This window comes from Leguminivora glycinivorella, chromosome 18 (assembly GCF_023078275.1).
Source record: "Leguminivora glycinivorella isolate SPB_JAAS2020 chromosome 18, LegGlyc_1.1, whole genome shotgun sequence".
Classification (NCBI taxonomy): domain Eukaryota; kingdom Metazoa; phylum Arthropoda; class Insecta; order Lepidoptera; family Tortricidae; genus Leguminivora; species Leguminivora glycinivorella.
In genome coordinates, this window is record NC_062988.1 from 19,356,201 (window position 1) to 19,381,734 (window position 25,534).

A 25,534-nucleotide genomic window follows, 5' to 3' on the forward strand; every position below is an offset into this window, starting at 1 on the left:
ATGGACCCATAAATTAAGTTTATTCTTTATTTCTTTATTCTTTATTTCATTTGTATTCACACTAACACACAAAATTGTGAAAGCTAAAGATCTGGGTCATTTTAGGCGCTAGTACCTTTTGCGACAAATATTAGAACTACTCGTAAGTATGAGATATTATTATAGATCAGATACTCCAGTTGCGCAAACACATTAAAGGACTCCATTTTTTCAAAATCAATATTCTCCGCGGTCTTCAGTTCCTCTTAATTCTCTTTACATTATTTCGTAACTACATAGAAAATCTACGTTATCACCGCACCTAGTTCCGCTCCGTACCTAGTATAAGTAAAAATTAAACGTTTCATCGGGGATACAAACGTAAACTATAAATGGATAGTTCACCTCATTTTTTGCGAATGGTCATTAAATGAGAAGATGATGTCAAAAAGATTGCATGCCCACTTCGGAGTAAAGAAGCAATCAATCGGGGCAATTGGATAAAATCGGCGAAAGCCCAACAATGTATTGATAAAGTTACGTACAGTTCGCACCCATATTAAACAGCTACATATTTGCTGAGCTAGAAATACATTTCCCCCGCAGCGGTGTTGCGCAACTTACCTGGAACAAAATAAAGGAGCATGTTATTGGAAAATGAACTGGAGCAACGAAGAAGCCCGTACAGTAATGTGTTAAGTTTGTAATAAATCAACATTTTTAGTAGTAAACTTGGAACCCTTATAGTTTCGCCATTATGGAGTGGAAAGTGGAAAAAATTGTTTTATTAGGGAGCGTTTTTTTTTTCATTTCAACCCTAACGTGTGATATATCGTTGGATAGGTTTTGAAAAATGAATACGGGTTTACGTAAGTCATTTTTTGATATTGTCAATATTTTCGGTAATAATCGCTTCTGAAGTTAAAAAATTTGGTTCCCCTCTCCCCCCCCCCCTTTCACTTTTGAACCATAACTTTAAATAATATTAAAAAACATCATAAAAGGAGAACTTTCTAGAACTTGATAGGTTGAACAGTTATTGAAAAAAAAATGCTTCGAGAAAAGGATGGTACGGCCGTGCCTCTTTTTGCTCGACTTGGCGGGGGCACTACCGTGCCCCCAGATACGGGAAACTACGGAACCCTACACTGAGCGTGGCCCGACAGGCTCTTGGCCGGTTTTATAATAAAGGAAGAAGTAAGTAGAAGTAGGTACGAACATGTAAGGCGGAGGTATTTCCCCAGTTGGGCTCTGCTCTAGATTCGAGCTGCATGATATCCGCTGTGCTGTGCTGTGCTACCACACAAAGCGGAATATCATTCGCTATGCCCTACCTCCTCCAATGATTAAGTAATAAAAACTCCTTGCTATTTTCCTGAAAGAGCATACAAGCACAGAATATACACGGTGTTTCCGGTATCACTCAAAAGCTCAGACACCCCAACTGATTTTTATTTTTTAAACGTATCTAGAATGTTCATTTTTTAATCTGATGATTATTATTTTTTTAAATTGAGTTTTAAATTTTCTGTGCAGCTCTACTCGGCTTTAAACTCTACACTCAATAAAATAATTGCTAGCTACCATCATAAACCTTCAAACTGTTTAATTGTGTACGTTACTGCAACGACATAAGGTTTACCAATAGACAGCTTTACCAACCTAGACAGCTATGTCAATGTAAAGCACTTTAACCTGTGTCACAGTAAACTTCAAATTGGACAGGTGACTCAGTAAGCAAATTTAAACCTAAGTTTCAAAATGACAAGGTTGTAATTAGGTACGAGTTCAATTTGTTATGACTTATGATAACCATTTAAAATTAAACTGACCATCACAACGTCTATCTACATACGACAGGTCTGAAAAAAATAATCGAAGAGGCATCCAAGTAACCAGCGCCATTTCATCCACCCTGTATTAATATATCCCAAGGTTGTAATTAGGTACGAGTAAATACTGAAAACTTTAAAATTAAACTACACAACCTATCTAACAATTAATACCCTTATATGCACAATGTTGTATTACAAATTTGTAGAATGGGCACGTAAACAATAACTAATAATACAAATTAAAACAAAAAATATTACCCCAATCAAGATATAGCTCAATCGATTCTACTTCTTCTGACTCTTTTCAGGTTATTAATTGAGATACTTGAACATTAACATTGTTTATTATGTTTTAATAACGTGAGTACAACCGTATCTCAATTAATTATTTGAATATGTCTCACGGAAGTTTAACGTGTATAGTTTTCAGGTTTTTAGTGTTAAGTGAAACACGGTGTATAATAGTACAAGTACAGAAGGCCCACTGCTTTGTTGTTTCCGAAATGCCGCCTTTTTAAATACCTACAACATTCTTACAAAGAAACGAGCCGCACGTGCGCGGCGTCCGGTGATAGGGTTACCAATGGATCCAAACGAATTAATACTCACATTAAATGTTATATTATTATATTCAAGTCTGAGTACTTTCTAGGTATATACGCTGTATTTATATATTTTTGTTCAAGGTTCCAACATCACAAGCCTTATTGAACTTTTCCGTGGGACTTAATCAGTAGTAGATCTGTATAAGAATGTCTTTTGGTATTTATTTTATTCAATATGTCTGCAATGCCACAGTTTCATTTTCTTTTAACCCCTTATTTGCCAAGAGTGGCACTGAAGCTTTAGTAGTTTCATGTGCTCTGCCTACCCCTTTATGGGATACAGGCGTGATTGTATGTATGTATGTATGTAATACGTCTATTTAACTAAGTATTATTAGCCATTCCACCCGCGGACATCGCTTAAAAAACCTCGCGACGTAAAGTAACAATAGAAAGTGCGAACGTGCATTCCGTGAGAATGTGCGCCACCCCTGAGTAGGCCGCGAACTCGCGGCCGCCAGGATATAGATACTTGTAGCGCGGCGATGGGATCGCGGAGTGAGCCGCCCTGATACAAGTTACATTAAACACTATACGTTAGTAGAGCGTTCATTCTCTAATATTACTTCAACCTAGTTTCGGTTCGTGCCAAAATTACAAACTATAAATTTCCAAAGTTCTTAAACTTAAACAACATGCAGCAGGGTTAAGCAAACTGTATTGATAAGTGGCGTTCCCCATCTAAAGCGATCTAACTATCAGTGGTGAGGAGAGAACCTTATTACAAACGTAAATAAGCCTGTAACACCAAAAGGGCTAAGCAAAATACACCAAAATGATTAAGCAATTAAGACGATACAGGAGGGGTCAATTCTCTATACAAATGCTCTCGACTATTTCCTCCCTGGTTTTTGAAGATTTTTTTCAATGCAGATTATTATTATTTTTATCTGTGTCGGACCGTATTGACGTTTTCGATATTCTTATTTTTAAAGACGCTAGAGTCCATTAAAAATGTCCAAAAACGGCCTTATTGATTATTGCGCAAAAAAAGGTGTGATATTCAAAATTGGTAACAATTAGCCAAAAAAACTAAACGGTCCGACACAGATTTTTCATTGTAATTCAGATTCTCAAATTTCGTTACGATTGCTTAAGTTTTGAAGGAGGAAACAGTCGAGAGCGGAACCTCGATTTTGAAGATTTTTTCGCAATATATTTTAACTGAGTTGTTCTGAATGGACAATTTTTTTCGATAAATCTAGTTAATAACACTAGTATATTTAACTAAAATTCCCAAATGAAGAGGGGGGCTCCTTTCCATTTTAGCATTTTCGCTCCTGGGGGTCGATTTTTGAATCTCACGGCGTTCGAATTCAGAAAATTGTCACTGAAAATAGTAGGCAATTTCGGTGACAATTTTCTGAATTCGAACGCCGTGAGATTCAAAAATCGGCCCCTTGTACCGTTTTAAGGGGCTGAAAGAAAACGAAATTGTGATTGTGACATTACTGGGAGAGGTTGCTACTCCATCGCGCACATCACGATTGAACCCATTAGCCCCACTTACTTATAGCTAAGTTGATCAAATATAAATATAATTATACAGAGTTACTGTCTAAGTAAAATGTGCATAGACTGCCATCTCTCGACAATGGCTTAAAACTTTTAAAACACAGTTTTGACAATTTGGACCATATATATGTGTCAAAAATGTCAAATATTAGCGACATCTAGCCGAGTGAACCAAAGGTGCAGCGCCATCTAGGCAACCGTAAATAAATCTTGATGGTTCTGAGGTATGTTTCTTCCTTAGAATTTATCGGTCTTTTACACAGAATTATATTACCGCTTTGTTCTACAAACATGATGTAGTGTAGATCTATAGCCGTCATATATTCTGCGTTGCGTTCACGGGCGTATTGCGTAAGTTATGAACTTGAGGCGTATGCCTTTTGATCTGAAAACTTGAAACGACAGGTTTCCAGAATAGGCGAAATCGTTTGGCATGACCTTGGCAAGGTCGTTGACATATGGTGCTAACTCGTTCGTGGAATGGATAGAAAAATATTATACATTATCATCATCATCATCATCATATCAGCCCTTTATCGCCCACTGCTGACCATAGGTCTCTTCTAGTACGCCACTTTTCCCGGTACTGGCCTAGTCTCATCCAGTTGTGACCCGCTATTTTCCGGATGTCATGAATAATACATACATACATACATACATACATACAAGTTATGTCAGGGATAGGCAAAGCACAAGAAAGTAATCAAGTCTCAGTGCCACTTGACCTCGACAATTAAGGGCTTGATAGAAAATGAAATTGTGATAGATATTAAACCCTTTATAAAATCCTAGCTTTTGATCACGGCTTCGTTCGCGTTAGAAAGAGACAAAAAGAAGCCTATGTCACTCTCCGTCCCTTCAAATATCTTCACTTAAAAAATCACGTCAATTCGTCGCTCCGTTTTGCCATGAAAGACGGACAAACAAACAGACACACACACTTCCCCATTTATAATATTAGTATGGATACTTCTTTGTTGTTGTTTTGTTTATCCCAATATCAGATTTCGTGCATTCTTAGTGCGTTTCACATTATCCGATCCGATATCGGATGTAGGAAGGATTTCAAAGGCAAAAATCAAAAATGGCGGTTAAAAATATATGGATATCGGTCTTACATCCGATATCGGGTCGGATAATGTGAAAACGTACTAATAAGGTTCACGATTTCACGATATGGCGCCGCGCACTATACATGACGTTTAGAAAGTCTCAAAGTTTCATATTGTGTGCTTTTTTCACTAAAGTTTATCTGCAGTACCATCGTAAAATGTTTGAATCGAAATAAAACATTACAATAAACGCATGTAGAATAAATACATTCATGTTGTTATTCTATTTAGCGAATGTTCTGGTGCAATGATTCAAACGTTAGTTATGTAAACTACGATGCAGATCTCATAACAACAACAACTGCTGGTCTAGATGCACGGTTTAACTGAAATGTTGTTCTCTGATAAATCGCATACCAAGATAGCAAGAACAGTTGCTTATACACAACGACGCAAATCTCGTAAATAACAACATTTTCCGTATGATGTCCATGTTTTCTGACTGCGGTTCTTGCAGGCTGCCTTTATATAGGGGTCTACAGTATGGCGTCAAGAGAGAAGAGTGCAAGTGTTTCATGGGCCAGACCCTTAAAAGCAAAAGGGGAACACCTCCGTAGTTACAGACGCCGGTAGCCTACGTAAGTTCTTACCATTAGATGGGTCGTATGCAACGGTCGTATGCTAGATTGTCACCGTCGTAATATTTAAAAAAAAACACACGTGGAACCTATTGGTGGGACTCTGCAGCCATAATCAGAAAATTGGATATTGCAGATAACAGTAGGAAAACAAGAAAACAGTTCATCAATGTGAAAAATCACTAGACTTACACTCACAGGTTGGAATAAAATTATGGAATAAAACAGCATATAAAAGTTGTTCTTTACAAACATTAGACCTCATTAATAACGAGAACTAGCTCTAGTACCATAGATAACCATTGCATATTTCCGTACAATGTACTATCAATGTCATTCACTTTGTACCAGAAGCCTCAACCTCATTGCTACAACATAAGGTCTTACAGATGGTTATTGAGTGTTACCATTAGAACTAGCTAGTTGCATCCAACGCTAATGATAATGACCCTACAACTACATTTGTCCCGTATAATTCACTTATCTGGTGATTTTCCCCATAGCGAAAATGGAAATAATAATAGTAGGTACGTAACTAGTAATGGACAGGTCAGTATGGGGTTCTTCAAAAAAAGGAGTGTACAAGTTTCTAATGGGTCGGCAACGCGCACGTGACACCCCTTGAGTTGCAGGCGTCCATAGGTTACGGTGACCGCTTTCCACCAGGCGGGCCGTATACCTGTTTGCCACCGACGTGATATAAAAATAAAAAAAAGGGTCATGACATTTCGGAAAATATCATCACTACATAGTATAAAACAAAGTCGCTTTCTCTGTCCCTATGTATGCTTAAATCTTTAAAACTACGCAACGGATTTTGATGCGGTTTTTTTAATAGATAGAGTGATTCTAGAGGAAGGTTTACATGAAGGTATAGTACCCGTGCGAAGCCGGGGCAGGTCGCTAGTAACTTATAAATATCAATGCTTTTTGGTGTCCAATGGTAGATTTTCGATATAAAATTGAAATAAATGAGAGGTGATGTTGAGTTTATATATGTATTGTGTTGAGGATTGATTTTGAAAATCTAAGAGTATCAAATGTAAGATACATCTGTTTGAAGCTATATAATTATGTATACCTATTCTACTCGCTTGTTTGGGCATTTGGGCAGTTTTTTATTTGGGCATTTTCGCGAGTACAATCACAAAAAAAAATTGCTAAGGTTCCCCTTTCGATCTAGGACAAAAAACAAGAGACAAAAAATGGTCCTAAAATATAATATTATTTTGCATACTTTCCACTTTATAACCTGTGCACAAAGTGTTTGAAAAATGGTAACAAAGTAAAAAATTAAATTTGGGACGCTTTTTTTACCTAGTAGGATCGAAAGGGCTCGTGATTCTGAGTAGGAGAAACATCAAATTTACCTATTTTGAAAAAAAAAGTTTTAAATTTTTTATCGCGAAAATGACAATTTCCCAATAATACGGAAGCTTTATTCTTACTTTAAAGATAGTGTTTTTGTTTTTCAAAAGGGCATTCATATTTGCAGTAACTAGGTCAGCAGCAACTCGGAAGCGATGAGAACATGTCGGGATGAGCGAATCAATACGCAATGGAAGTGTCGCCCGCAGACCCGCAAGCATTTTCGAGGGGGACTCGATTTGAGCGCCGCGATTATTTCGTGTCCTTCGGATGTCCTGGTAATGATGCCGGGAAACAATATTTATTTATAGGACGTATATTTATAGATAAATCGATATTATGTGTACAAGGTATATAGTATATTTGATGTAGCCCTACGTTTCAAAATGTGCTGTTTTTGATATTCGCAAAATGTCTGCGACTGCAGTTATGCGGTAGAAAATAAGTAAATATGATACAACGCACGAGAAAAGTTACAACTCTGAAGATTAGTACTATTATATACATCTCGACAGTCTACCATTGGAAAGTTCTTTATATGGACATATTAATAACTAACTTTTGCCCGCGGCTTCGCTCGCGTTAGAAAGAGACATATTAAAAAGTAGCCTATGTCACTCCATCCCTTAGAGTAAGTATCTCCATTTAAAGAATCATCATCATCATCATCATCATCAAAACTTAAGAACTGGGCTCTTGTCGGTGAAGCAATCTCCAGCTATATCTTTCCTGGGCTTTTTCTTTGACAGCCTGATACGACACGACATTCACTTTTTCTTTCACTTGGTCCATGTATGCCCTCGTTGGCTTTCCTCTCTTTCTTCTTCCTTCTACTTTCCCTTCTATGATGATCTTGATGAATTCGTCGTGTCGTAACAGGTGTCCCAACATATTTCCTCTTCTGCATTCAACAGTTCTTAAAATACACCTCTTTTCTTTCACTCTATTTAAGACTTCTTCGTTTGTGACTTTCTCTGTCCAACTTATTTTCTCCATCCGCCGCCAGCACCACATTTCAAATTACACATGCATAATATCTTTGGTTAAATTAAGGGCCCCTCTTACTTAGCGCCTCGCGAGCGTATCGTCGGACCAACCTTATAAGAAAGCTTGACCGCGTTGGCGCGACACCCACGCGGTCTTTTTCCATACAGTTAGCCCGACGCTGCGCCCGCGACATGCTGAGAGGGGCCCTAAGTGACATCGTGAATGACACGCACTACTCAATCTCCAGACGAACCATCCGACAGAAACAGCTGTATCTCCCTCTCCCTCTCACGTCACAGCTCGTGTTAGTAAACAAGGGAAATCAATCACCGCCGGAAGTCGTCCAATGACGTTTATTTATATTTGGAACACTTCCGGCGCTTCCTTGTCGCGTTAGATTGTTAACGCGAAAACAAAACGCTTTTCCGATCTCATTCGAAACGGAGTTTTTTAAAAAAATCAAGTGCTGTGTAACTTTTTAAACTTGAGAGGATTTATGAGGAAAGTTAAAGTTGATGAAAGTAGTTTATTGTTTTTTTTCTACTGAACCATTTTCATTACAAAGATTAGGCTGTTTAACAAAAATACACCGATAATTTTCAACTACGAGTATATGTTTAATGTGTGGCTTACAAAATGGGAATGGGAGGTTTTAGGTCTTGCTTTAATGTATTGATATTATTTTTGAACGTAACAACATTTTGAGGAAAAACATCAAAAAATGTCCATTTAAATTTTAGTTATCCTGTAGGTATACTCGTAATTGAGAATTGCGTTTAATTACATTTCTAAAAGATAAACTGAAATAGATACCATACACTAGAGAAAAAGCGATCAAGCCCACTGGTGGCGAAGCCGGGAATCGAACCCGGGTCTCCAGCTAACGCGGCTGACGTGTTCGACCGCTACACCACCCCGACCGCCGAGGTACCCGTCGAAATTTCTCTAGTGTATGTTATCTCTGAAGGCTAGGCGCCTTTCTAAAATATATTAATATTAAAGACAATAATGTGCGAAATGTGCTAATGTGCGAATATTCATAATTTCGCACTATGAACCCAAATGTAATGATAACTAGATCTCTCAGCCCCTCAAATTTTAATGACCTCAGACATTCAAGTCTGCACTCATTTGCATTAGATTAAATATAGGTATGTAATGTATATAGATACATAGATTACCTAACAATATACTCCACGTTAGGTCAGTTTCCAAAGTCAGACTCAAAATATAATAGTTTACCTGTCTATTTGTACCCAGTAGCAGATGTAACTTTAGAAAAAACATCGGATCTTTACTTTGCAACTCAGAAATACTGTACATTATCTTTGACACTTAATAAAATTTTGTATTTTCTTCTTCAACTAAATCACTGATAATATTTAGCAGGGAAGCTTGAACATCTCCCGTGTTTTATACCAAACTTAGAATATAAAAACACAATCTACAATTTAATTTTGACATCAACTTCATCTCACAGGTAAGTGATCAGTATGAAACAATATCGTATATCGCGTGGTACATTTAGGTTTAGATTAATAATGCTACACGTGTATAATACATACTTAAGCAGATTACAATATATTATGTCAAGATTATCTACAGGTCCACAAGATCAAGTTAACCTGTAAGATGAAGTATCTTAGTTTGTATCTTAGGCGGAGATATCAATGATTCATCAGAGCAGAATTAATAACCTGAAAATAATGAAGAAGTATCGATGTGGTTTAAGGAAACAGTGTGAAAGAGGATAATTATGAGAAATAAAGTGAATGGAAGAGGAAGACAAGTTATACCGACTCTACATAACGTGGGATGATTAAACAAATAAATATAAATAAATAAATATTATAGGACATTCTTACACAGATTGACTGAGCCCCACGGTAAGCTCAAGATGGCTTGTGTTGCAGGTACTCAGACAACAATATACATAATACACAAATACTTATATACATAGAAAACATCTATGACTCAGGAATAAAATCTGTGCTCATCAAACAAATAGATGCCCTTACCGGGATTCGAACCCGGGACCGTGGCATAGCAAACATACGCGCTAGGCCAGACCGGTCGTCAAAAATGGTAGGAATAGGAAGAAGAGTAGTTAAAGTAAATCAATATATAGTTAAAGTAAATTAGAAAGAGATCGTGATTCAACCCAATTCAAATTCATACCAATGCATTTCCTATCTCCAGACAGCGTTGCAGATATTATAACAGCCTACTTATTCAAATTCCGAGGTTTTAATGGACCCCGACCGAATCGGTGTTTCGGGACTCCTTACTTCGGCCATGAATAAAACATGCACCCGAGGAGCTTGATGAATTCTCTGTTTAAGAAATCTTGAAACAATGAGTCGTATTTTAAGTGCAAAGCTATTAATAAGTTAGAGGAATGCTGCTTATAATATTAATGTAAAATTTTGTTATTAAATCATTTACGCTTCGTAGTGTCATTGTAGTTATAAATTTCTCTGAAGCGCTCTTACTCCGTTGTTTGTGTGGACGATGGTCGCGCAACGGCGATCAAATCAAACCTTCGATCTCTATGGAAGTGTCTTAGGTGGGCGACGTCGGTGAACTATCGATGATAGGCGATGCGATGCGATGCGATGCGATGCGATGCGATGAGATGCGATGCGACGCAAGCCACGGCGTTAGGTATCAGCGCTGAAGTCGCCAGCAATATGCTTAGAGGAGGCCATTTCGTTACACTTAAATCTTTTACGTTAGTTCTAAACATCTAAATTGGTTCTTAGATCAAATTAAAATATTTTAATTTGTATTTTTTTAGTAGTCTCGCTACTATTATACTATAAACATTAAATAAATGTCATATACAAAGAAAAAGTGACCAAGGCCTCCAAGGACTCAAGGCTTTGTGATCAGATGGCAGAGTGGTTTTACAGGCATAACGGAGTACGCTGGTTCGATACCAGCTCGGAACACTTGGATTTTAATGATGAATTATATTCCAAATCTAACTTTTGCATGACAATAGAATAAAACAGTCTCTAGTACAAATACATTTTACATAAACCCCGAGACAAAATGTATTTAATAAAATGAAGGTACTTAATGAGAATAATGAGTGTGTGTTCAACTGAAATTTAATAAACCAGTTACAAGAGAAAACAGCACTTCAATAAGTTTTAATGATCTGTCTAGACGTACTGTTGTTTACTGAACAATAAAGGTAAAAAAGGTCAGCATTTTTACGTACATCTATATAAAAAGATAAAAGTTGAAATGTAGTGGACATGACATGGGCTGTCAGTCTTTTGTGTGAACAATTTTAAATGTCAATAAATGTGTATAAAGGTTAAGGGATGAATAATACTTGTAAACAAGAAGAACAATTACTAAATAGAAAATTATTGTACTTCGTACAATATACTTCTCGTTTCATTATCATTAGTATTCTTATGTAATCTAGACGACCTTTACCTTATACTTTTAAACGAGCAATTCTTGTATATTTATTTATTTATATATACCGACGATCTCGGAAACCGCTCTAACGATTTCGCTAAAATTTGTTATGTGGGGGTTTTCGGGGGTGAAAAATCGATCTAGCGTAGCCTTAGATCCCGGAAAAAGCGAATTTTCGAGTTTTCATGACTTTTTATTTCGCGTTAGTAAACGTAAAATATGGTCGTTAATTTCGCCGCGCACGCATCGATTCCGCTTAGCTCAGTCGTACGAGGTCGGTCTAATGTACGCAGATAGATCGTAGGTGTCAGGGTTTCGAATCCCGGCCAGAAATTAAGTTTTTGTTTTTTGTCTTTTTTTTTGTTTTTGTATTTATAAGAGTTTTTTTTATCTAAAGACGTGATATATTAAAATAGAACCGAGCGAAGCTCGGTCGCCCAGATATTAAGTATAATGTATGTAAAACATGGTTAGTTTTAATTTTGTATGATAATGACCCGTCTAAACTACGTATCGCAGGAACAAGTCCGACATAATTTTACGTCAAAATAACAATTACCCAATTAAGTTTATAGCACCTTAACAGGTCATGCCACGTTTTACGAAATTATCAGGTCACTGATAATTGTACAATTTACAAATAATAAAAACAATCCAAACACAAGGAAAAGCAAAATTAAAAACTTCCAGCAATAACCTAACCACAAAATTAAAATTTTGAAAAAACCCCCGACCGCGACCTAGTGGACCGATTTTCATGAAACATGGCTAAGAACACTCCCGACTAACTCAGCTTTCAGACAAAAAAAACTAAATCAAAATCGGTTCATCCGTTCGAGAGCTACGATGCCACAGACAGACACACACAGAGACAGACAGACAAACAGACAGACAGACAGGCAGACAGACAGACAGACAGACAGACATACACACAGACAGACACGTCATACTTATAACACCCCTTCGTTTTTGCGTCGGAGGTTAAAAAGAAAATTTTCGAAAAAAATATAAAGAACTTGAGCAAATTCCATTTTAATTAAAAACCAGCCGTAATATCCAGCTTTTCAGTATATTTTTCACAATTTAAAAAAACAAATTATAATAAAAAAGATGCAACAGTCGTTATTCTTAGTCTATGATCATTACAGTGAGTTGTGTTATTCTTTGCTCGGAATAGAATACACCTATTATTAAAATACATTTCGCTTTAGTTTTTTGTTAAAACTTAAACTATTTGGTAGAAAAACATTGTTTTATTGTAGTGAATGCAAAAACTATGCGTTTAACAGTGCAACATAAGTGAAAACAGTGACAAAATATAATTTAAATGCACGGTAATCAAACGGGTTTAACTTTAACTGCGCGGAAGCTGCAAGCGAAACTCGCGGTTAAGTGAAGTAGATAACCGTGACAGTCGTGTGCGCGGAGGCGCGCGCGTCATCGGTCGTCTTATCGCTGTCCCGTGCGGTGATTAGTTAAATAGAGACTGGTCAATTAGGTACAATCCTCTGTGCGGCATAACTCGGTGTGAGATTGAAAATATGAGGTGCCACGGGTGTCTACAAGTGACAGATCGTAATGACTTTTTGAACTGTAATATGTGCAAGGCAATATATTGCCTTCAATGTTTGGGTGTAAATTTAAACGATTTATCTAAAATTAGTCAGAAAGACCTAGCCTCCATTGGTTGCCCCTCCTGCACCAATATCACCCAGCGCAGGAAAAACACTGATGAGACACCGACTCGCCGCGGACCGTCATTCGTCCTTCGTGATGAATTACAAAGTGCGAATACATCTGGACCTGCTTCTCCTGTCAACGTAAATTTATCATCGCAGCCACTGACTATCGAGACAATCAGTGCTCTACTCGATCAAAAATTGTCACCTTCTTCTGCCTACATGACGAACCTGAGGAGAGTACTAAAAGAAGATATTAAACAGATGGTAGCTGCTGAGGTAAAAGATGTTACTCAAACATTAAGAGATGAATTTACAGCTACAACTGATTTTCTTGGTGCTGAACAACATGACTTAAAAGCGAGCATTGCCGAGCAAGACAAAAAGATTAAGCAACTTGAGAGTGAGAAAGTTAACCTGGTATCGCAGGTAACCGTCCTTAGTAGCCGTCTTGCATCTGTTGAGAACATTTCACGCAGTCGCAACCTCGAAATTCAGGCTGTTCCTGAGAGCAGAAGTGAAAATGTCCTGTTGCTACTAAAGTCTCTGTGTCAGGTCATCAATAGCCCTATTTTGGAATCAGACATCCATGCGTGTCGCAGAGTTGCGAAATTCAACACATCGTCGGAGCGGCCTCGTAATATCCTGGTGACTCTCTCCTCGCCGCGTTTACGCGACAACCTGATCTCCGCCGTGCACCGCTACAATAAATCACACCCGAACGACCTGCTGAACTCGAGCCACCTGGGCTTGACGGGTGAGACGCGCAGGATATTCGTGTCGGAGCACCTTTCCCCTGAAGTCAAGCAACTGCACGCAGCCGCGAGGAAGCGGGCGACGGAGTTGGGTTTTAAATACGTATGGGTACGATACAATCGAGTTTACATGAGGAAAGACGACGGTTCCAGTGCGCTACACGTCAAAAACATGGACACGCTTGCAAAATTAAGCTGATTAACAGAATATTATATTTTTGGTCTTAACTGTGGGATTTGGGTGAAATTGTGGCGTAGGCGAGAGGCTGGCAACCTGTCACTGCAATGTCACAATTTTTCGTTTTTCGTTTTCTTTCAACCCCTTAATTGCCAAGAGTGGCACTGAGACTTTAGTAGTTTCATGTGCTCTGCCTACCCCTTTATGGGATACAGGCGTGATTGTATGTATGTATGGTCTTAACTCAGTCTCTATATCCGGTTATTTCACATTTACCTAGTTATGGTTGTGGTCTATTATCAGAATGTTAATAGGTTTCGCACAAAACTAAATGAATTTAGCCTGAACGTTCTGAAGTTCGAGTATGATATTATATGTTTAACTGAAACTAATTTAAATAACAGTGTGTTCGATAGTGAGATATTTGATCTACGGTACAATGTGTTTCGTAGAGATAGATGCCTTTTGTCCTCTCATAAAAAGGATGGCGGCGGGGTGCTGATTGCCGTAAAAAAGCATTTTAATGTTATTCGTCAGTACTCATGGGATAGTCGATCGGAGGATATTTGGATTAGTGTTAAATCGATTAATCATAATGATCCTATACTTAACTTATGTGTCTGTTATCTACCACCCGATTTGCCACTTTCTGAACTTGAATCTTTTTATTTAAATTGCCAGAAAATTATTTTAAATCAAAGAGGGAATAACGAATTTATCATTGTAGGCGATTTTAACACCCCTAATATAACATGGACCCTGTCTTCCAATTCCACTATACCTGTACCCAATTATCCACAAGATCGTAAATCTGATCTGTTATTAGAAACATTATCATTATGCAATTTAAATCAATTTAATTATTTACCTAATCAAAATAACAGATGTCTAGACCTTGTTTTGTGTACCTTGTCTTCGGTAAAAGTAAGCGGTGTACAGCCTCTTAGCAAAATTGACGCTCATCATCCCCCAATTTCCATCGATATAAAAACTAGTTTTACTACTAAGTCTTTGAAAAATAATGATCTTAAAAAGCTCAATTTCAGTAAGTGTAACATGGATAAAATTCGATCTGAATTACTAGATATTGATTGGGAACTTGTTCTCTCATCAACTGATGTTAACGAATGTGTTGAGAAATTTTATGATATTTTGAATGGCATCGTGGATAAATATACACCTAAGACTAGCAAAAAATCCGAGAAGTATCCTTACTGGTTCAATAATGCTCTTAAAAAATGTTTGAAGGAAAAAATAAATACCATAAGCTATATAAAATGTACGGTAACCCCAGAGATTATGATGTTTTTTCACATTTGCGCTCTAGAAGTAAGATACTTATCGACGAATGCTACACTAGAATGTTAAAGTCTACAGAAGATTCTTTGCTAGTAAATGTTAAAGCATTTTGGCGATTTGTTGGTTCTAAAAAGGGTCACGCAAGCATTCCTGAGACAATGACATACAATGGGAAAAAAAGTTCGGACGGTACTGAAATATGTGAACTTTTTTCAGAATATTTTGGATCAGTATTTGAGAACAATTCGCCTGTAAGTAGCAATTATAATTGTACTATGTCTCCTCGGGATTCTACTCTGTGCTCTGTGAGGCTTGTTGAAAAAGATGTAGCTAATACGATCAAACAATTGGATGGTTCAAAGGGTGCTGGTGCTGATGGTTTTCCCGCTTCATTTATTAAAGCCTGTTGGAGGGAACTCTGTGGTCCCCTTTGTATTATTTATAACAAATCATTGACTAGTGGTGTATTCCCTTTGACATGGAAAACAGCACATGTTGTACCTATATTTAAGTCTGGCGATAAATCTCGATGTGAAAATTATAGGCCAATTAGTATCCTTCCTTGTTTTGCAAAAGTGTTTGAATCATTGGTGTATGATTACTTGTATAACCATGTCAAGCCAGTTATATCAGAAAACCAACATGGATTTGTCAGGAATAGATCTGTCATAAGTAATCTGCTTACATATAAAAATTATCTGTGCAACGCTTTCGCTATTAGAGGCCAAGTTGACGCCATTTACACTGATTTTTCCAAAGCTTTCGACAAAGTTGATCATTCGCTGTTATGTCATAAAATCTCTCTTTATGGGATACATGGGTCATTGTTTCGCTGGGTTTGCTCTTATCTGTATAATCGTAGCCAACTTATTACTCTCAAAGGTTTTAAGTCAAGTCATCCCTTCAGAAAATTACATCTGGCGTACCACAGGGATCTCATTTGGGGCCGTTATTTTTCATAATGTTTATAAACGACCTTGTGAGTCATCTGTCTTGTCCTAGCTTGCTATATGCTGATGATTTGAAAGTATATTCAACTGTTGAAAATATTCAAGATTGTATTAAATTGCAAAACGATATAGATGTGATTCATGAGTGGTGTCTTAAAAACCGAATGTCCCTTAATTCTGCTAAATGTTTTGTAATATCGTTTACTCGTAAATGTAACCCTTTAAAATATTCTTATAAATTATCGTCCCATGTATTGGAAAGGAAGTCTGTAGCTAAAGATTTGGGCGTTCTTTTTGATAATAAGCTATCCTTTCATGAGCATTATGAGTACATAATTAATAAAAGTAACCGTCTTCTGGGATTTATTATACGTATCACTAAAAACTTCAGAAACCCTCAAAGTATGCTGCTATTGTATAATAGTTTGGTACGCAGTGTTTTAGAATATGGGTCTGTTATATGGTCACCTTTCTATGCTATACACTCTAATAAAATCGAAGCCGTACAAAGGAAGTTTCTTAGAACCTTGTGTTATCGATGCCATTATGGGCGGTCTGTCTCGGGATATAATCAACGTATGGCAAAGTTTCATGTCACATCACTTCAAGTAAGACGTAAGCAATCGGACCTTCTACATTTGTACAAAATTGTCCATTCTCATATTGATTCTCCATATCTATTGTCGCTGCTGAATATCAACACAGCTTACAGATTTCGATCTCCGAATACGTTTGCTTTGGCTGTATATAAAAATAATACCTCATACTATAATCCAATAGTTCGCATGAGTCGGGAGTTTAACGATATGGTTCGAGTCTGTAAGGATTTTGATATTTATGTTTCCAAGATATCTCAATTTAAAAAGTCTGTTTATTTGGTCACAAAAAATATTTGATTAAAATTTGTATAGTTAAGCGCGTTTGTAATTACCTTCTGTCTTCTTTTAATTTAAATTAATTTCAAAATTTTGGTATCTTGTTCTTCTTTAAATTTCTTTATTATTGTCATATAAAAATTGTATTAACATGCTATAAATTATAATAAGTATAACTCATAGTCATGTTGTGTACATATAATTTTGGACTGTAATCTAGTTCTTAAGCTAACCTAACCTAACCTGTATCTCTTATGTTATTTCGATTACTGTCTGTTTTATGTACCTTATGAAATAAAATAAAAAATAAAATAAAATTATTTTTCTCCTGTTTTTTTTTTTCAATTTTCATTATTTTTTTTATTTATATAATAATGGCCTATGGTCCCGTTTTTCATACAGAAATAAGATTTTTAATTAATTTTATCTTACGAGCGATAGAACAGTTTAACCGTGTAATATGTAAAAGGGAAGGATGCAACAGTCGTTATTATTTTTCTCCTGTTTTTTTTTTCAATTTTCATTATTTTATTTATATAATGGCCTATGGTCCCGTTTTTCATACAGAAATAAGATTTTTAATTAATTTTATCTTACGAGCGATAGAACAGTTTAACCGTGGAAGAGTGGCCGCTCAAATATTCAGAAGGGTAGCATCCCCCTCGTTTATAAAAATAAGTATGACGTCGGAATACAGCCACTCATATTGCAAAACACATAAATGTTAGGATAAACATCCCTCTCTTTTATGTACTCGTCCCTTTGCTGTTTTACGACAAAGACGTGAGTTATTTTTAAACATTATCGTCATAAAATGATTTGCAACCAAAAATTATGAAATAATATTTTCTCAAACATGCAATGAAATATTGTCTTTACGTTCCTTAAAATGGGCTGGGAAGTATCGCTTTTTGGGCGCAACAACTCGAGAGGACTGTAAAGGGATTTCATATTATTTTTTAGGCCTAGGCCTGCAAAGTAACTTTTTTTTATAAAATATTGTCCTTTAGAGCATTTTTTTTTATTTCATTGTATGTTTGAGAAAAGCACTATACATGCCTCGGCGTGAAAACGGATTCCCGGCCTCGTATCCCTATCCGGCCTCGCTCGCACGCTCGCTCGGCCGTATATACCCACTTGGCCGGAAATTCTCATTTTCCCGGCCTCTGATGTAATGTACTATTTTATATATGGTTCGACTTATGTAGTATTTTTACACAAAGAATTTTAAGCTTTTTTACGACGAATTATCATCTGACTTTTACAAAAAGTCTTCTTTTTAAATTGAATATGTACAAAACAAACTGTCATTTTTCCGTTATTAAGGATGCAATTTACAAATTAGTTTTATGTTATCTAAACATTTTGATGTCTGCAAGAAACACGACCGAGATAAATGAAAGGTGGAAAAATTCTCTGTCTCGAGTGGGACGTGGAGCCACCATCATCGCTAGCCTAGTGCTTTTCCACCCGGTAGATGTCGTTGGGGGTACCAAGAGGCGCATATGATGGTCAAATTCGCCATATTGGTTGATGTTTTGGTAGCTCGATAGAAAGCAAGCCAGTAATTTTTTTCCACTTTTATTTGATCTGCTTCATGCCATCGATTGAAACATTTCTGCTTATTTACCCATGTCAAGGAGTGATGAACTGTAAAAAGTTCTTCAATAAGTATACTCTTTTTATTTGAATTTCCATCGTAATTGCAAGTCCCCCTAAAAAGTTTACATCCGCGAATTCCGCGATACACAACTGCCCTCAAAACGATGACCGGAGGGAACCAACTCCTAACTTCCAAAACGGGGCATAATCACCGGAACCCAAGGAAAAATCATCCCATGATCTCACTGCTGGACCTTAAGCCGTTTCTATAAGGTTTAAAATCTTAAAGGACATGACCACTCTAAACTCACCTTAGGTGGACCTTAACAAGACTCCATTCAACATTGATGAACTTTAAATCATTATCATAGAACTCAAAATCTAGTAGTAAAAACCGCCCGGACAAGGACCGCCTTAAACTGACCTTAGATGGACTTTGACGTCGTTCGTACAAGGTTTATATTGTCCAAGTGCCTGAAACTTCTCGCATCACTCCCAGGGGGCGCGGGGGATACTTGTGACGTCATTATGTCAAATTAAACTTTTTTTGAACGACGGGACGGCTTCCGAATTTGGCGAATTTTAAGTGTCTAAGTAACCATTTTTTTACCTACTTCAATGGGTATTTTTAATTTGGAAAAAGAAGGCAAAAGAACTGTGAGACTGCAAAGCAACACGTTTTTACATAACGCTGGACGACGAGACTGGAACTACGAAAGCGTGGGGTGTTATTCATATTTTAATTCAATAATAAGAGAGTGAAAGACGAATAATAACATAATTATTATTCACTCAACAGATACGTCACGTATCATAATAATACAAAGTTCAACAAATTATAAAGTTGGAATACTGCTCAACGTTCGATCGCCGCGGGGCGAACAGTTTGTGATCTTAAACAGACGTCGGGCTACTATTTTGATAGCCCTCTACTAACAAAAGCTTTAGACGTCGATCAAAACGTTATCAAATTACGCTTTATTTGATGACCTTTGAAAGGCGCCGCCGGTTAGCCATCTTCAGGTAATTCATTTAGCAAATTCGTAAACGTTTGTTCAGAACAAATCTTATTAACCCGGCGTAAAATATAGCAGATCTAAATAATTTTATCAAAAAGTGTGTGATAGTATAATCAGTAATATGTTAACACACGGTTAAATCCGTAATCCTGTAGAAACTTGACAAAGCTTTTTAAAATCTATCGTTTTGAACATCACACGTCGGATATCTCACAGAGATTGATTGATTGACTGAGATTGATTGGAAATGTTTTAATTATAACGACCAACGGTTATCAAGCTTATCGAACTTGGCGTTTATACATATTATGTAGATAAAGTTATCCATACTAATATTATAAATGGGAAAGTGTGTGTGTTTGTCATTTTCTAACGCGAGCGAAGCCGCGGGCAAAGGCTAGTTCGTGAATAAAGGTCCACATGACAACGAATTCATCAATTTCATCATGCACCTAGTAGTTTTAGGTACCAGGCAAGCAGAAGTAAAGGTGAAAGGTTAACTTAATTATATTAGCACCTACCACAGGGGTTTTACACAGTACGCTCGGCGCACAAGCACCTCTTGCTGACAGCTCGTAATTTCCTTTCAACGCTTTCCCGGGTTTACTTATTATACCTAGTGTTATATTGTTAACTGACATATCCACGAATAACATGTTTAAATTCTGTGCTTTTATGTTAATTGTAATGTATGGCTCATTTGCTTGAAATATTTTTTTTGATTGATTTTTTTTTATACCACGTCGGTGGCAAACAGGTATACGGTCCGCCTGATGGAAAGCGGTCACCGTAACCTATGGACGCTTGCAACTCAAGGGGTGTCACACGCGCGTGCCGACCCATTAGAAACTTATACACTCCTTTTTTGAAGAATCCCATACTGTAGTTCATCGGGAGTACCTCGGCAGGGAGAGCTCATTGATTGGGGATTGATTGAATAACACTAAATAAACCTATGATTTCACAAGACAAAATACTTTGAAAGAAAAAATATATAAGTGTACATAGTTACACAAGGCGATATTCCGGCACATTTTAAGGACAAAGTCGTCAAAATTAAATTTTAAAATTGAATTAGACGCGATTCAATCCCATGTTACAATTTTAAGTAATGATACCTGAGGGCTTACTTTAATCATTTTAATCGTTCAATAACCTGCCAGTTCGATTGTAATTTCTCTTTTCATTAGTCCACAGACTTAGTATTGGCAAGTCCTCAATAGTTTCGAGCTCAAAGACTTGGCTAAATTGAACTTATTACTGAGAAGAAAGACAAGCAACGAATTAAATAGAAAATTGCGACGCGAATGTTCCAACTGAACGTTAGTCTGTGAAATTAAATGAAAACTTTAATTTGTTTCCATCAATATTTCTCTAGGTATCGATAAAAAAAAGCGAGCTGACAGACATTGTCAAGTAATTCGTTACATGTACAGCTCACAGACCTTACATACGCTGTTACGTCGTCGCTTAAATTAAATCTAAGTGCGTTCTCATTTCACATTATCCAATCCGATATCGGATGTCGGAGTGATATTCCATACATTACAGGCGCCATCTTAGATTTTTTCCATTGGAATCCTTAAAAATCTTATAAAAACTCCTTCTGAAAGTAAGGCAACATGCAAATGTTTGCTAACTAGCATAAGACAACAACAAAAACTATAATTACTCACTAATTTTCACAGAAAATTTGATTGAGAAATACGAACCGTAGACAAGAACATCCGCGCAACCGAACAGACAAAGAAAAGAATTATCATTCAAACTGAGAACGACACGATTTTGGTTTATCAACATATTTTATAGGGATCACGGAAGGACATTCTGAAGGGGATCCTCGAAAATTTAATCGAAATACTTCGACCGTATTCGACATAATTAAAAGTGACTGACCAATTTCAAACATATTTAATAAATTTGACCTTCCCGGATTTACAGTTAAAACTTTCGTCCTTACTGGGCCAAATATCAGTTAAAATTATTTCCAGCCCGCCATACTTGTGCAGTTTCACTAGAATTTCCAAGGGATATTTGAGAATGCCGAAGTTTGTCAGTGATTTAAGTCTTCCGCGAAGGACTGAAAACTTGCTGTTATGGTACAAGTTGTATCGTTTTCGAAGTACATATGTTTATATTCAATTAGTGTCCTGTTTCTCTCCCCCGGAAACAATTATAGGAAATTGAATTAATTGTATAAGATCTTAGGAATGGTGTTGAGAAAATAACAATAAATTTAACTGTACTCCCATTACATCCCGTTCCCTATTTTAATGTTTAAAATATGCATATTCCAAATTATGTAAAACTAATCATTCAGTTTTGTTTTGATTGTCTGCTGAGTGACGATGATGTGTCTGTCAAATGTGGTTGATGCAACTGGCCCTAAATCAACTTACCGAGAAAGCTTTCAGGATGACGAGGTATAATTCCCTCCGAGGTGTCATCAGTCAGACAAAATGTGCCAGTGAGACAGCGTCTCTTCTTGTCGCCAAGGGCCGGAGCTGCCAGGCTAGCATGTACCAGGGCGCCACAGACTTTCATCTCTCAATACTATTAGTATAACTCACCGAGAAAGCTTTGAGGAAGACGAGGCACTGTATGATCCCCTCCATGGTATCGCCAGTGAGACAGAAGGTGCCAGTGAGATGGCGTCCCTTCTTGTCGCCAAGGGCCGGAGCTGCCGCCAGGCTGGCATGTACCAGGGCACCACGGGGGCGCGCGTCGCGCGTGGCGCCTAGCACGCCGGGCAGCGGCGCGCCCTCCATCAGCCGAGCCAGAGGGTCCATGCCCTCACACTACAACCACTTGGAGGTCATTTCCACCACTACCCTGAGGGTTTAGTAACACACTATACACACTTCACAAGAGTGCTGCTGTAGATTCCCTAGATCGTACGCACTTAAAATACTCTGGGCTCTCAGAGCTACCACCGATTCACTTTACTCACAGTTGATAGTAACACACACTACTCTGGGCTCACAGAGATTTGATCACAAGTTGATCGTTAGGAAACTGTACCCTGGCCATTCTGCAAAGACTAAGAGCTACTTGGCACAAGAGAACTTTCAAGAGTCTTTGACTACAGAATTTGGAAGTTTACTGCTCGATATCGATCCTGGAAGACACAGAGACAACTGTAGGTGCCAACGTCAAGCTCTGGCAGAGGCTCTGGCACTCCTCGCACCTGCAGCGCTGTTCCTTCTTGCTCCAGCACTCGCTGTTCACCACCACGCTCATGAAGGTGTAGATGAGGATAGCCATGCCCATTATTATGTATATTTCCATGCTGGGACTTTGACACTGTATTTGGCACCTGTGGAAGAGACTGCGTTTTCATACCATACCAGTTCCGCGCGTGATATTAGTCGATACACTGGTGCGAGTGTGGTAGCCATAGATAATCGAAACGAGGAAGAAACGACGTTTTTCACACATCTTCTACATATGCCTATTCGTTTTCCGAATAAGAAGTCTTAATGTTACTTTTAATAATATATACGAAGAAAAATAATGCGCTTGAACGCGAGATTTAAATAAATTAAAGAAGCAGTTGATTGATTGTCCAAATTCACTGTCTTTCCCTTATTACAAAACTAGTCCGCGATATAAAACTTATGTTACCTTCAAAAGGAAAAAAAAATATGTTTGAAACAAACTTTGAAACATCAAGTCTTCGGGATCGATATAATTAAGCGATGATATTGATTTCATTAAAAGTACGAACAAAAATATCGTCAACATTGTTTTTGCATCTTCCCTATACCAGAAAATCGAATTTCCGCACGTTCATTTGTCATTTTAACGGCGTTTGTTGAAAACAATAACGAGCGAGCGAGGGGTGTATTCAGATATTTCAAATACGATGCCAAAATCGCATCACCGTAAATATGTTATTGTTATGTTACAAGCTTTTATCTAACTTTGTAAGCAATTCAACTATGGGTCTATGTAGGTAATAATATTTTTTTAAAACTGATGACATAGTAATATTAACATGGATCACCATACCATACCCACAGTACAAGCTTTGATTGGTTTGGGCCGTTTGGGGCTGGGTTGATCCAAGTAAGGTGTCCCCGACATTTATTTATTTTATTCTAAAAGCCTGAATAGGTCCACACAAGCGTGCGGTTGGACCCCACAATTTCCATAGGACGCGCGAACGTGTTCGATTTTAACAACGAAATCATCGGAAACATGCGCGCTGCTTTGCATATAAAAACCGAATATGTCGGCTGGCGGCGCGATTAAACTAATAACGGAAATTGGTTAACCCAGAGCAAGTTTTTTCAGCTATTTTTCACATTTTGTTTTATGGTTATTATCATTTTAAAGATTAACAAGCGACTTAAAATTAATATAGGAAACCGAAAACTTCCCTTTTGACACCGACAGATATGCATAAAGTTGTTCCATCTTTAACGTGTATCAAAATAAGAACTAAGAAGTAATACCGAATGTTTACAGTATATATTACATACAAACTGCAGATTGATCGAAAATCACTAGCAAATGTACCTATTTCAAACTAATTGCAGAAACCAGTGTAAACATTTATGTTATCCTAATATTACACGAGAAGATCGTATTAAAATGATCATATTAGGTTCTCCTGTAATTAAATACTGCATACAAAGCTGTTGTATAGGAATAGACGGAAGCACCCTCAACGCTTCAAGTGAGGCGTGAACTGTACCATTAGCTGATCGCCGAAGGTTTTAATCAGGCCCAGTGGCCTCAAACAATGGCCCGATCGGATTATTCCTAGTCCGAGTGTTGAGGGTCACCACGCAATAACTGGGTTATATGAAGCAATTCGTTGGTAAACTGGAAGTACCAATAGCGCCAGTATCGCGTTTGAGTGGCGGTCTCAAGGAGAAAAGCCAGTCCGCAAACGCCCCGTATTACACACCTGGAGCGGAGGAGCGTATATAGAGAACGAGCTGCAAGAATTCGGATTGAGCTGGAACGAGGCCAGGCGGTGGCTCAAGATAGAAAGGCGTGTAAGGACGTTGTAAAGGCCCTATGTAACTATGGGGTGTACCAACAACAACATGGAGCAATTTCCTTTAGAAATTAGCTGAACAACGAACTGGCTCACGAGGACGTCGCTATGTCATGAATACGTTTGCCATGCCCGAGGATCATCTACTCAGACCGCGGTGCATCACGGCAATTCCTACACGAGGCGACTCACTCTGTCTTATAGTTATATCTGAGGACCACTCGCAGTTTAAGAGGAATTTCCTCCCGCGGATGCTCCGGCTTTGGAATGAGCTACAAGTACTATTTCCCCGAGGGTCTGAAATATAGGGACAAGGCAATGTACAAGAAGGTACAAGAAATGGCATATTTGAATGATAAAACCAGTGTTGATATAAAAAATTTTTTTTTTACTTGAAATATACCAGATAAACCGAACTGGGTACTAGGAATTCAGAACACGCACGGACGACAGCCCTGACCTAAGACGCCGCACCTACGATAAGGGTAAGGAACTCATTTCCGACTGATTGGCCCCATTGTTCGGCGATCGCTCGCGCTGTTCGCCAATACAGCCAATCATGGGCCAGTACAAATCAAATCTTCCATTACGTATTATGGTTACCTAATGTGGCTTTCTACAGAATTTATTGGAATTTCCAATGAAATAAGTCACTATTGCACCCACAGACCGCAATAGGAATAGGGTTGCCACCTTTTTGCGCTCCAAATAAAGAATTTCTTGTCTGGCGGCAAAAAAACAAAGTACTTACAGTT

At 37.7% G+C, this 25,534-nt stretch overlaps 1 protein-coding gene across 1 annotated transcript in view; it reads right to left on the reverse strand.

Moving 5' to 3' along the window:
- Positions 1-525: 525 nt before the first annotated feature.
- The window catches only part of LOC125235819 (neurobeachin-like), a 347,843-nt gene continuing 322,834 nt past the window's right edge, over positions 526-25,534 (reverse strand). Inside the window, exon 2 of the mRNA XM_048142410.1 lies at positions 526-603. Within this exon, the coding sequence (XP_047998367.1) occupies positions 547-603 (57 nt within the window). The 3' untranslated portion in view covers positions 526-546. The remainder of the gene's footprint in view (positions 604-25,534) is intronic.